The following is a 14,688-nucleotide window of genomic DNA, read 5'->3' as shown; positions in this document are numbered from 1 at the left end:
CTCACACCAACGCATGGTACCTCACTTCTTCTCCGTCTCTGCCGCTGATCTTGTCGCCTTTGTCGGCGGCTGCAGGGACGGAGGAGGAGCGAGATCGTCCTAACACCGTGTTTGAGCTTCGTTTAATTCTATAATAAAAGAGTTTTCGCTCATGTACCTCACGAATACAACTCAACCAACTCATGAATCATTCATTGATTTAACGTTAGTAAAGAATATCTCTTTGCAGTAATAAAAGGTGGGGTTAAGTGCATTTCACTTGAATCTGGTTTCACTCTTTGTAGAGCCACGTGTGTGAATTCAAGTGACGTAGCATAGGTAATCATTGCTGGTACCATTTAAAGCTTCGCTTTCAAAGCACCTCCGCATCGTGCGTTGGGGTGCATTTTTTATTTAATCAACTCAGCTTCAGGCACCGGTGCACAAATGTGGACCAGTACCGGTACACCGGCACACGAGTACACAGGTGTGCCGGTACACCGGTACACCTGTAGTTAAACAGCATAGTCACACCACGGTAGTCCCCACATGCCCATCTAACCCCAGCTATCGATTCATGCATCGTACCGGAGCGAAATAATTTGCCAATGGCGTTGGATGGCACGGCGAACAATTGACAAAATAACTTCAAAGCTAACAGTTATCCGTGACTCGTGCCCAGATAAAACACCCCACGGTCATGTAGTAGTTTGAGCCGTCCAATGCCGTATAATTTGTTTAATGATGGTTTCCATAAAACGCGAGCTACGGCTGTTCTCTGCAACCTCACTCTTCTTGTAGAAGCCGATGTTTTGGCAGCCTGCGATAATTCTTAATTCTTAACAACGCCACGGTACGCTAATTCTTCTATTGTTCACAGTCGCCTCAGCGGAAAATCGGAGTATGATATTTTCAATATATCTGTATTTTAATTTATTACGCAGGCTGCCTGCCGCACAACAAATGACGCACGGCGCTCAACAATACCACCAAACGCGCGCGTCAACCTCACCGTGACATCTACACTCCAATACAAAACCATGGTTCAGATTCACCAGAATGCACTCAAGTGGCCAAGTGGCACTCAAGTGGCCAAGTGGCACTCAAGTGGCCCAATTGGCAGCAACGGCCATACCATTTTGCAATTGCTCATTGGCACCGCGCAATGCAAGAACGTCATGCTTGCATTGTGCGGTGCCAATGCGGAGGCCAAACTTATGTCAGATCATTTGATCAGCATCATGATACCCGGAAATTTCCTTGCTCTCTTTATGCATTGGTTCGTGGAGTACATTGCAATGACGCTCAAATACGGGATTGTCTTAGAGTGTACGGGGACATGCTGAAGAAAAGCGACAATATGTGTTGGCTCTTTGAATAGACATTTCCGTGTCTCGTTGGACAGGCGGAATCGGCCTGGTAATCCGCGTAGCTTCCACCTCGGTCTCGCAGCGTGTGGAATATCCCATAAATTGAGATCAACAGAGCATTCATGAGAAACTTGGCTTTTCCGCATTTTATCTACAGACGCTAGACATTATGATGCCTAGTGTTTGCCACACATAGTTCGTCCTGTTCCTCGTCTCTTTCAACTATGAATATGTCTTTAGTATGCCGTAACCAACTAGCCCGACTTGTTCGCATAATTTGAAATCTTGACCAGTCTTACGACAGAGACAAACAACAAACACGGTATTAACATACGAGCAAAGTGCCCAATCACTCGATTGAAAAACTTCTTATTCCCTGAAGTGGCAATGCAGAGCGTAGGTTTCTTTGTCTACACAGAGTTAGCCATACTGACCACAGGTCGAACGCAATCTTGAGGCCTTGGTCGAACGTAGAAGCACTACCGGCCAAATATAGGCCGGGGCTTGACTTAAGGAAATTTCCAATGTATAAAACCATGTACAATTGATTTCTAAAGAAGACAGAAATGAGAACTCACAGGGCGCAGATCCAGGACTGATCGTAGTCGAAGCCTCCACCTTCTCGCATACATGTGCCTTGGATCGTCCTGGAGAGTAGGTGCACTGCAAGCGAGAAGAGAGCAAATCGATGAATAAGTGGCCGGTCCGAACTTGTGCACTTTACTTGGAGTGACATTTCATTCTTCCTGTGGAACATAGCACGCAGTATTGAGCGACTCCCAGCCAGATGCCAATCGTAGCAACGTGCCTCAGACACTTGAATCAGAAGCAAAAGCGCAGTACGCGGCCGAGAAAGCAGCTTTAGAGACTGTCGGTGCAGTACAAACGAATCAAACAGTTTGAACGACGGGAAGTCATGGGAAGTGTGCTCAATGTCGAAGCCAGACTTACGTATTGGTGTCATGAACGAGCGAGCACTTAAAGTGTATTCAAATGCACTTCCATCACATCAGCTCTACTTCTCGCTTGAGATTACTTCATTTAATATTCAAATAACTACTTTCGAAGCTTATGGCTACAATGCAGCCAGGAGCGGCAGTTGGCACATGGATATTACACCAGTGGTTTTGTCTTTGAAGACAAATTGTGTAAAGCCTTCTGCTGTTTTTCTCCCCACTAATACACGTGCCACCTGAGAAACATCCCAAACTACATTTAGAACTCTACAGAACCCTCCTGGCACTGCATCCTCAATCTGTTGTACGCGCATTCTAAGATCACATAGAATAAGGACGAGGATACAAATTCTTTGCATCCGATATCTGCAGAGGGAGAAAAAGAGGGAGAGAGAGAGAGATAAGTATGATGTGAAATGTCCGGATCTGGTTTCTATATCTTACACAGACAAAGTTCCACTTCTGTCTCTACTTTAAAGCTTTCCGTATCATGAATTATACTTGCCTCTGAAAATGGTGAAGAGCCATCCAGCGTCTTCGTGGAAGTGTTCTAAGCGCGTTGTCGCAAATGTCCCAAAAATAGAATGTCCCCCCAAAAAACAGACGAACCTCCACATAAACGCAACTGCGCAAGAATAAATACTTCTGTACGAAATGCTGGAAGCTTTGAGCATCAGTCTGCATTTTGGAGCCACACCTTATTTTCGCGCGCGAATAGCTAAAATTACAGGTGTATTGGCGGGTCTCAAAAAGAGCATGCAATTCCAGAAGTTGACTGTAGTTGCAGTTTACGCAGGTGCACAGCACCGCAGTCCTGAAGTATCACTGTCACTGAGTGCATCGTGGAGAACCATGTTTCACCTAGCGTACATTCAAACACAACAGACAAAACAATAAATGCGGAGAGCAGCCAAACTCCGTTGTAAGCGGCTGTCTCTGTCGAAAAATATCCGTTTAATGCACGTACGTCGGCACTTGCAATATTTTAACGCAGACCTTTGAAAACAAAATTGAACACCAAACATTCCGTGTGAAAGTTGTGGATGTACTGTTGTTCTGCAGCATTTGGTTCGTTTTTGTAGCCTAGAGCGCATTATTCTGTTGCTTCTCCAGCAGAAATAGCAAGAATGGTGTCCTAAAAACATAGATAAGAAATATTCACCATGGTTGAATGTATGGGATGACAACAGAGCACACAACTAATCTTTGTGCGCACGAAAAGCGGCATCGTACCACAGAAAAAAATGTTTGTCGTGTGTGTTATGGCTTGCTGACAGATGAATAGCGAACAAATGACTAAAAATTGGCAGGCTACCTCAGTGATTGCTGCGGTGGAGTCTGCGTTAGCAGCGCGATTGCTGCCGTAAAACAGGCAATAAAAAAACCGTTTTTGCATGTCTGAATCAACGCCGCGTCCCAAAATACAGCGTCGAACGTTGCCAGCGTTTTGCTAATGGACCACATATTGCTTGGCTGATACACGCCCGCCGTGGTTGCGTATACGAGCGTTGACGACAGGGAGTGAGCGTAGGCGTGCTAGACGAATGAATGCGGCTTTCCGAGGCTTCCCTGATCGTCGTCACGCTACCGCCCACACCAACCTCAGTTCCCCCAAGTGCGCACTAGCAGTTCGTGTAACGCGTACTCCATGGCTTGATGTTCTAGGGACAGCTGACTGTCGCAAGGGCTATAGACAACGGTTTCTCCGCCTACGCGCCGAAGCCACAGCGAAGCGAAAGCTAGATTGCGGTGGGAACGAACTTTGGGTGACACTCGCCTCAATGGTTTGCTTGGCGCGAAATTCGAACTTCCTTTCGGTATATGGTCTCCGCCTACCTTGTTTTTGTAGAAAACGTGTTTATCGTCAGCGAAATACGTTGGCCGCAGAGACTGCAAGGCGACTCTTTCGACATCCAAGAAATTGCCAAAAAGCAAAGAGTGCTCATAAGAGTTAAAACTCGGGTCATCATATGGTGGGCTCAATTGCTTAATAAAATAGCTCACAGCATTGTTGCAAGAAGGGGGAGCGTCGTTTTGTGGCCACCAAGAAATTGCCAAAAGCTAATAGTGCTCATTAGAGTTAAATATCTGGTCCGCATAGGCTCCGTCAGCACCGCCCGGGACCGGAACAACTTGCCTGCATTTGCCGTGCACCACTCCGACCCACATCTATTCAAGACTGTTGTTGAATCGCTAATCTGTTGGTAATTAAGCCCATCCCTCATGTAATACCCCGACTGGGGCTTTTGAGGTATAATAAATAAATTAGTGTGCTTAAGTTTTTATTAAAATAACATATGGCATTGCTGCAAGGAAGGGGAGCGTCGTTTTGTGGTCAGCTGTTCAAAGTTTGAACTGAAATTTGGTTTCAGTTATTTCAATGCCACACGGGCGTTTTTCAAAAACATTCTAACGCATGAGTGAACTGCGAATTGCACTGTCCATACGGTGCCTAGGAAAAGCCGCCGAGTATACCACACATTTAGCCAGTCACAGCTGCTCCATCCAGTTTGAAAGGCCATTGACTCTACTGTCAAGTATGTGTCAGTGTAGCACAGGTATTACAGTGTCACGACGTGTTTATTTGTTTATTCGTTTCTCGAAATTACCACATTGCCCTCAACGCTTACGCCCGGTTGCCACAGGATGTTGGCACATCCAGCATTCAAAATACTTCAACTCTCTTTGAGATCGTAGTTTTTTACGTACCTTGTTCGTGAGTGAAAAGTGATTCTTTGGCTTCCGCGAGGGTCGCCATCTGTTCGCGTCCGTCAAGCACCTGCAAAACAAAAAAAAGAGACTTTTTAGGCATGTCATATGACTTCGCTGGTGTTGATGAACGCTTATTTTATCTTGCAACCAAGCTGTAGTGGTTTCGAATGTGTAACACACCTCAGGGATACGTTGTCCGATAAATGGGTTGGTATAGGCCTTTTCCTTTTACACGTCAGAAAACAAAAAAATGTCGAATAACTAAAGTTTTGCATAAGAACTCAAGGATGCAAAGAAATATTTCTTGTGTGCCCATTTAGGAGGAATTTTCAAAGCGGTAGATAATACAAAAGACGACTAACTTGCCAAGTTTTCCTGGACGTTCTGAAACAACAACAACAAAAAAAAAAAAACGAGACAGAATGCTGCTTCTTTTCTCATTTTAGAAAGATACTCGGCTGTTTTATTTCTTGAGGCAATGTGTAGCACGATAAGGCAGAGAAATGCCGTGCACTGCAGAACACGCTTATTTCGTCTTGCGAAAAAAAAATAGTATCAAAAATTAAATACGCCATTTGCTCTTTCTTGCTATTTTTGTAAATAAAAATCAAATCAAGATCTTTATTAGGACACTGACCATTAGCACAATGGAATGATTATTAGCACAAGGTAAATATAATTTGGAATACTGAACTTCTTGGACAATTCGCCGTATGATTGGGTGAGCACTAACCCTTCAGAGCACTGGAAATCTGAATGGTTTTCAGAGCTATGTAAGACAGTTATTGTTGACTATGACGATTTATTGTTATTTCTGAGATAGATGGCTGCAGTATGCAACATGATTACTGCAATATTGTGACAATTCTGCTTTGTTGCAAGAATATTGTGACACTTGAGACATCGTGAAAATATTGTGACAACACGAGCACGCAGAGAAGCATCACGCTGTGTTAGTGCAGGTTTAGTCTTTTACTGAAATGTTTTCGACAACAAAAAAGTTACGTTACTTAAGAGGGCCGAGACTTCTTTTAATTTCTATGACATTGCGCAGCATAGTGCACGGGACAATCAGGCACAGAATTAGATGTTTAGGAGGTGTCAAGACAAACATTTTTATGAAAAATAATTTGCGCCAAGCACAGTTTCTTCGGCTGTTTTTGTGAAGGGCTGATCTTGAAAGTTGCCCTCTATTAAAAAAACAAAACTGGCCCAGTATCTACAACACGTGCCACATGTGGACACATGCACAAGCAAAGGTTGATGAGACTGCGGATGCAACTAATGGTCGCTAACAGCGAGCACAGACGAAGGACAAAGCCAAAGAAGGCGACGGGACGTGCGCTCGTCCCGTCGCCTTCTTTGGCTTTGTCCTTCGTCTGTGCGCACTTTTAGTGAGCATGAATCAGTACCAACTCGCCGAATTATCTGTTATTCTGTGTACGCAAGCTGCAGGCATAGTCTTGAGAAAGATCATTTCCTCGCTTCCTTCCTCGCAAGCTTGTTCAGTGGTACGGTTCTTATTATGTCTTTAAAGTATATTCAGTGTTTCCAAATATTTTGTACATTTGTACATTGATCACACCAAAATCGATCGTGTACTGCAACTAGTGGGCATTTTTTGGCATTTAGGACAATGTGCACCATTATGGATCATAGAAAGATTTTGCGGACCCCACCCATTTTCCGGAGGAAATATTTCTAACAAACGAATACTACCAAGTACGATTGCCTGTTGCTGATATTTCTTTCTTTGGATTCGAATGTTTTGTTTCTTTATCAGATTTTTTTCTATTCTGAAACGGTTGTTCACAAACTAGATATATAGTACTAGGTAAGTTTGATGTCCATCGGGTTCCATAAAATTTTGGGTAGGCACGTTCACTGCCGCATGTCGTAACCTGGTGACGTGTGCCAGAAGGATTTTAGAATTGGATGGTGGCGTAAGGAGGCTGATGACGGAAAATATATAATAACCGACAGACGCATCCTCGAAGTGTTCGTGTCATGCCACTTCAGGATGCTTGCTTCAACTTTTAAACGCACATTAAAACAGATCTCAACTCCACGAGTTACCATAATTTACTCTTCAATCAAGATTTTCATTTATTATTCAACATTTTCATTCAACATTCAAAACCCTAATTCTCAATCATGTTTATGGATAGGGGTAATGTACTCTCGCAGTTAGGTCGCTATCCTAGTTTTTAAACTAACTTCTTGTATGTTATGCTAGCTCTCCATATTTGCGGAATACTCATTAAGCGTTCGTTCGGTATTTACAGTTTCAAAAAAAGAAAAAAACTAAGGGGCTCGTACCCCATTAAGTGGCAGCAGAAACAGTCGAAGAGTCACTGCTAAATTTGTTCTTTATAAGGACGCAACTGGTTTTCAGGATTAGGGCAATTGCTGTAAAGGAATGACATGCTGGAAATTGAGAGGGAGTAATGGTCACAAGACAATCCAGGAACTCCTCCCAAGTATCCGTCTGTCGGGGCTGACGCTGATGCTAAGCATCTTTTGTGGAAGTGCGTGGGAACAAGTACAGCTCGTGACTACGCGCTCAGAAAGGTTGGTCTCCGGTGGGATAAACCGGATGGTGTACAACCGCTGGGTGCAGGAAGATAAATACTGCAGGTCGCTGATGGACTTTCTGCACGCCACTGGACTGCATCCATACCTGTAGACTCGAAAAACTATCGGTTTCGTGACCATCTGTGCATTTGGCAGCACCTCTCTCTCTACTTTCTTCTCTTCCTCTTTCCTTTCTACTTTCTTCTCTCTTCCCATCTTTAAACCTTCTCTCATATGCCCCGTGTCAAAAACATGATGTAAAAAAATGGTTGTTCTTACGTTTTAAAGTTGCGTTCACGTTTTATTCACCTGCTTTCATTTGAAATTGCAGAGCTGGAGTTAACTTCTCAGTAGACTGAATAAAATATCCTCTCTCTCTCCCTACCTGTATCTCTCTCCCTCTCAACATTTGATCTTGTGGTGCTTGGAAAATGATCGAAGGGACATCTATAAGATAGGGTCTGTACTTCGAATGCAAATACATCCGTTAGCGGGACGTGCCGCTCTCGCTAACGTATCCGGCTTCTTTAGGGGATGCTCTTTGTAATGTTTCTGACCTTTTAACTTTGACAGGAAATATGGTCGAGCAAACAGTCGTAAAAATTCCTTCTGCATAAAAGACAATAAAAAAAATATTCGCCCTTTTATGCCGCGAAGGTGGATGATAAGTTATGCTGTTGAGCCCACGACACCGAAGTACCACAGATACTACCGTGATTCTAGACAATGGTAAACTTAAAACCATGCTTTTTAGAAAACCAACAGACAGGCAGCAGTACCTATATTATAAAAGCCATCACCCGAGACACTGCAAGCAAGGAATCTTTGTAGGACAAGCCACCAGGCTTAGAAGAGTATGCACTGACGAGAGTGACTACGTAGAGCATGTAGACGAACTCAAGTCCACCCTTATGAACAGGAACCACCCTAAAGCTCGCTCGATCAGGCATACCAACGTGCATCTAATCTCAAAAGGGGTGACGTGCTCAGCAAACAGCGACAAAACGAAAGCGCCAGGCCGCCTGCCCTGATAACTAAATTTTCAAACGCCCTCCCTAACGTAAACAATATCCTGCGGAAATACTACCCCATTTTACCCAGTAACGACCGACTCAAAAGGACGTTCCCGGAAGCACCAAGGGTTACCTACCGAAGAAATAGGAATCTAAAAGATATTTTAGTGCATGCTAAAACAGGGCCTTCAAAGCAACCAGTCATAGCCAGCTGCTCCCGCCCCAGATGCAAGAATAGCAGGCACCTGCAGACAGACTGCCTTGTAAAAAGCACAGCCAGTAATTATGTGCACAAGAATAATTCAAGTTTTACTTGCACTTCATCCAACATTGTGTATATTATATGATAGAATGCTCAATGTGTCACAAACAGTATATAGGCGAAATGAGTCAATCTATGAGCCTACGCCTTAACAGTCACCGGGCATATACTCTTAGAAAATCCTCCATAGCTGTAGCGCAGCATTTCAACCAATCGGGCCGTAATTTTGATGACCTTAAGTTGTATATACTTCAGTCAAACTTTAAGTCTCCTAGGGACAGAAAATACCGAGAATCCTACTTAATTCACAAATTCAACTACATGGAACCTGCTGGAATTAATGCCTCTAGGGGCAACCTGGAATCCTTGCGATACTCGCAGGGCATACAGCATTAGGCACTGTCTTGCTTGTACCTTATGCAAAGAATATGACCCCTCCCTCCGCTCCTTATGTGGCGACCTAATTCCTTTTGTTTTCATTCCTTACGTTCCTTTTCATTAAGCACGCGCAGCATCCCTCCGAACTTTTCTCTGGAATTCCATTTTATTTTTATCTTTCTCTGTTGTTTTTGCTCCGCTTTGTCTTGTGCCCCGTACGTACCCCTAACTTTATATTTTTGTTTTTGAGTTTCAGGAAAGGCCTGTTCCAGGAATGTTGCTGCTAGCGACACGTGCCATTTCAGCTGTGCGGTTATTGATTTTTATTTTTTGTGTGTAGTTTTTTCCAGGGTGTCGAACCGGAACCGAACCGAACCGAAAACCGGAACTGAACCGGTATTTTTGCCGGAACTGAACCCGAACCCGAACCGTTATTTTTTGAGCACGCTGAACCCGAACCGGAACTGAACCGCAAAAAGAAATAACGGTTACCGGTTCATGCCGAAACGGTTCGACCCTCCGTTGTTGATATTGCACAGTCCGTGCAATTCAGGCCTTTTTTTCTTTCACGTACTATCAACTTTGTACCCGCTCACGCACTTTCCCCTCCAGACAATTGAACGCTATCACGCTCTATGCAACAACAGAGGAAATGAATGAGCATCAATGTAGCAATGGTCTGTTGCTGCTGGAAGTGCTAGCGTAGTGCAAGCTCACCAAACGAAATGTCATTCTCGGCAGCTTGCAGGGGATATAAAACGACTGTGCCCCTATAGCTGCGACTTTATTGGAACAATCAGGCTGCAGGAGTGCTCTACTGCGCAACAGCGAACGCCCACACCAGATGTGTGCAAACTTTTTGCATTTCATAATTTGTGTAAAAGGTCCGACACCAGCGAATTGTTAATACTTGACAAGTGTGACCGCAGGAGCTGCTCAGTAGCTAAGCCGTTTGCTGCTGACCACAAGTGGCCTCGATCACCCTTCCCCGCGACCGTTTTTCTGAAGTAGATGGAAATCGAGAACGTCCGTGAATCGAGATTTTGACCCACGTTTAATATCACCAGCTGGTTAAAATAAGTCTGCCGGCCTGCAACATAAGCTGCGCCTCGGAGCAGAGATATAGCACGGGGCATCAAATGCGCCAGTTTTTTTAAAAAACATGTTTAGACGGAAAACAACAAAAAATAAAAGGCGAATCATGTTGTTTTAAAATATTACGCTAAAATTAAGTAAAACCGAATAAGTAAAAAAGAAAAACGCACCAATAGGTGGAAATTGCTCTAAACTTTTCTTTGCCCTGCCTTTCACAACCAAACGGGTCATCACTGCGAAGTAAGTGAGTTTTGTGGTCAGTTTTTGAGGGCAGTACAGTGGACAAGTTCCGTTTTTTACAGATACAAATAACAACAGACATGTCAGGGAAAACTGTCAAGGTGCGCACTTAATCACTTTGCAAGAAACTGCAGCCCTCGATCTTGTCTTGGAACAAGAAACAGTAATAAAGCAGATGACATATGCAGAAAGGCAGGCTGGTACCTCACACTGCGCCATTCGCCCAGCGATAATCTTTTCTGCTTGTTCTGCAGTTTTGTCTCTTTCAGATCTGCTTTTTTTCGAAGGTGCACTTGTACTGACTGCCCAACTCGCTCCATTACTTCTACTGCTACTCGTTCCTGAGGGTAGTACTGCTGTGGACGAATTAAAGAGCGTCTACCCAAAAAAGTCCCATCTCATGCTCCGCGCGTAAAATTTCCCTTTCATTTTGTAAAAGCATAATCTGTTATTGGATTCCGCAATGTAGCACACGGAACGATGGCCCGGGGGTCAGGCGGTACGATGACATACTGATTGTAATGCACACATCCGGCATAGCTATCGCAAAAGGAATTGCAGTGGTCAGAGCAATAATGCAGTGACTGAGCGTTAGGTAGGTAGGTAGGTGTGGTTCGGTTTGAAAAGGAAAAGAAATGAACTGGGGATAATTTTGAGCCCATCTGGGGGCTCACCGGGATACAACCCAGTCCGGGCGGTAGGGAATATAGAAGGGGGTGAATAGGATACGGTAGACAAAAAGTAGATAGGTAAAGAGAGAAAAGAGAAAAAGTTAAGGCGCCACCGAAGAAAAGAAGAGTTGCCACAGTCACTGGGGCAACCGAGCACAGCACACTTAACTAAAGCTTACTTTTAACAAAAGTGTGGCTAACACATTCGATAAGGTGACAGCTAACAAATTATTCGGGGTGACCAAATAATCTAATTCATTGGTAGTATTTATGTGCCTGTTGTAGGGTTTTTCTGTTTTGTTACAAATAGAAAAAAAAAGTGCGCCATTGCTATTAAGCGCTGGTATTTGAATGCGCCAGTACGCAGGCCTAAATTTAAGGCTTCAAGGCTAGCGTGATGGGCGATATCATAGCGACGATTGCGATTTCAACAAAAAAGGAAATGGCAGAAACTATATCCCACCATCATATCTCTTGGCGGTGGCTTTATGAATAGTCGCTAGGACAACATAAAGTCTGGGCGAGAAAGCAGGTGGTAAATCGTCGCCACTTCATCTGTTTTTCTAATATCTCGTAATTGTTTAAAGTTTGCTTTACAATTGCGCCACTGCCCTTGGGGAACAGCAGCATTTTGAATTTTTGTTTGTATTTCGATTTGACTGTCGTTTTGAACTACTAAATGTTTTTTTTTAATTTAAGTGATAATTCAACTCATCGAACCGGTTCGCGAACCGGTTCAAGCTCCCGAACCGGTCCGCGAACCGGTTCGGTACGTGATTTTGTCGAACCGGAACTGAACCCGAACGAAATGATTTCGTCTGAACCAGAACCGTAACCGAACCGGTATTTTTTTCGGTTCGACACACTGGTTTTTTCCTTTTTTTTCTTTTTTCCTTGACCTAGTTTTTTTCTCTTTTCTACCTTTTCTTTTGACCTGAGGCTTGTAGATAGCTTACGATAAGGACTACTCGCAGCGCCTGTTCTGCTTCCTGCGTTTCTGAGAACCTTCCCGTAGGATGCGCGGTGGGGCAACAAACCCCTATCATCCTTTCTGTCCAAGAATTTCCCGGAACATCAACCCCCACCTGACTTCCCTCTGACCTACTTCGCAGCTTGAACTATACAACCTTCTTTCCCCCTCAATATCTCCCCCTACATACTCCCAAACCTATCCGCTTTCTCAATTCCACTTCTTTCCTCTCACCTGGGGACCTACCCCTATATAAACCGTGCCAGCCAGGCGACGGTTTGCCCTGACGAAGGCAAGTCTCTTTGCTGAAACATTGGCAACAATCGTGGTTGCTACCTTGTGCGAAGTTTTCTTTTCTTGTGTTCTCTACCATCTTCAAAGTTTTATGGCTCTCTCTCTCTCTCTCTCTCTGTATATATATATTGTGAGGCCGTAGATAGCAGGCGACCAGACCGTGGCTTCGTAGCTCCTTCATTCGGAGGCGAGTCGACTAGAACGCAAGATGGCGATCAAGCCCCAGCACTGATGATGATCTCCGAAGAAGCGGGCTCGTCGATGATGATGAATTTGTACAGGAAATGAAGAAGTGATCACCTCAAGCCGGTGGTGATGATAGTGGGCAATTGCTACCTATGGTGGCATACAGGCTGTAGCCTCAAACAAAGCTCACACTACAAAGCGCACACAAAGCTCACAATATATATATATATATATATATATATATATATATATATATATATATATATATATATATATATATATATATATATATATATATATATATTTCTCGAGTTGTCAGCTTGGCGTGCTAAGACAGTTGCTACCTAGTGTTTGCATGTTTTTGATGAGCTTTTATACAACTGTAGGACCTCGTATGTGGTTACTTAGACACGTCGCGGCCTTTTTTCGAAAGACCGAAAAAAAAGACCCTGAACATAAAGAAAAAGGCTGAGGAAATGTGCGCATAGAAACACACCCACAATACTGTTGCTTTCACTTAGCTGACAAAACACCCGACACTTTACCGACTAAGCGTTTTGAAACACGCGCGCTTTCTTGCCCACCCGCCCGCCAAATTGCGTTGCTTATCCCGCGCTGCCCTTTCTTCAGCGCTGCCAAGATCGCGAAAAAGGAAGGGGAACTAAATGGAATTGACTGTCGCCGCTCGAATCGCCTCCACTCCCAAACTTTTCCATCATCTGCTCTCTTTCCGGCGTTCCAGAAAACTCACAAAAAGTAAAGCCGCCTGCCGCTTTCGGAAGCGCTGAGATCCCTTTATATAAATTTTATCGAGGAATGGAGGCTTTCGACCCTTTCAATTTACCCTCTTCCGGGAAGCCGCCACTCTCCCAGCGACCGCATTATCTGCGGCACAACAGGACAACCGCGTTCGGAGAGCGCTGTGCCGGTAAAAGCACCACACAGTGCACCGCTGAGGAGAGCGACGTGTAGCAGGTTTACGAACAGTCTTCGTTGTTTTTTGCCTTCCGTTATAGAGTTGTGACCGCCGAAAAAAAGGTCTTCGAGCGTTTCTCCACCACTTGGTGGAGATACAACTTAGCCCCTTCTTCGTGCCCGGTCGGTGACGTTGCCTGGAAACCGCACTGGCGAAACAAACTCTCTAAACCAGCGGGTGACAATATAATGAACCGGAGACCCTCGTCTCCTTATTACGGCCACGTCGATACCGTAGAGAGATCGAAGCAACGCTTGGACTAAGGTAGTCACTCCTGTGTGTACGCGTTTAAGCTAACGGTGCGAAGGGAGCAACACATGTACGGGCGTGAGCACGGGTACGCCCACAGACAAGCGCACGCGTGCTGACAAACAAACGTATGCTCTCTCCTCCATATACCTTTCACATACCCACGCAGACACACCCACCCACGTAGGTGCACGCGGTGATTGGCTGTTTTAAATTTGGCGCCACAGGCACTGACTACAAACAAAATGAACGTCGTTGTGACGCACTCCACACGTGCTCGTTCACTGCTATCTCGTCCAGGAATAATTCTTATCGTCGCGTAGGTTAACCGTGTACCTCCTGTGGTTTTATTAAAAGACCATAAGCACTCCCAATGCTGCTTTAATAACTACCAGCTTTACGGACTCCCCTGACGTATTTATCGCTTTTAAATAGCGGACTGCGAAGATCTGATTGGGGCTTTTCAAGCTGTTCATGCTTTTTATCTTAGGAAGATAACCGTTGGAACCAGGTAATAGAAGTGTATCCGACCATTACAACGTCCGGACCATTAGCGTCTACTCGCGACTATATTTAACACAAATCAATAGTTAACGTTCGACGGTGGGCAAGTCTCTAGTTTATATTTTTTCGTGTGGGGTATATGGTTTAAATGTACGCTGCTTGTGCGAGCCACAGTATGTTTGTGAAGTATCGGTCAAGTCCGGGCAGTGGGTACCCTTTTGCCCGTTTTCGTGTTGAACCACTAAACTCCAACTTTATT

The 14,688-nt window shown here is 44.4% G+C and overlaps 1 protein-coding gene across 1 annotated transcript in view; it reads right to left on the bottom strand.

Moving 5' to 3' along the window:
• LOC144162723 (solute carrier family 4 member 11-like) overlaps positions 1-14,688 on the bottom strand; it is a 72,542-nt gene that overhangs the window by 27,045 nt on the left and 30,809 nt on the right. The window contains exons 4-5 of the mRNA XM_077693366.1: positions 5,015-5,084; positions 1,928-2,012 (exon numbers count right to left, since the gene is read on the bottom strand). Coding sequence (XP_077549492.1) covers positions 1,928-2,012; positions 5,015-5,084 — 155 coding nt within the window. The remainder of the gene's footprint in view (positions 1-1,927; positions 2,013-5,014; positions 5,085-14,688) is intronic.

This window comes from Haemaphysalis longicornis, unplaced genomic scaffold (assembly GCF_048455015.1).
Source record: "Haemaphysalis longicornis isolate Haplotype H1 unplaced genomic scaffold, Haemaphysalis longicornis Haplotype H1 scaffold_12, whole genome shotgun sequence".
Classification (NCBI taxonomy): Eukaryota; Metazoa; Arthropoda; class Arachnida; order Ixodida; family Ixodidae; genus Haemaphysalis; species Haemaphysalis longicornis.
This window is presented reverse-complemented; position numbering and strand designations above follow the sequence as displayed.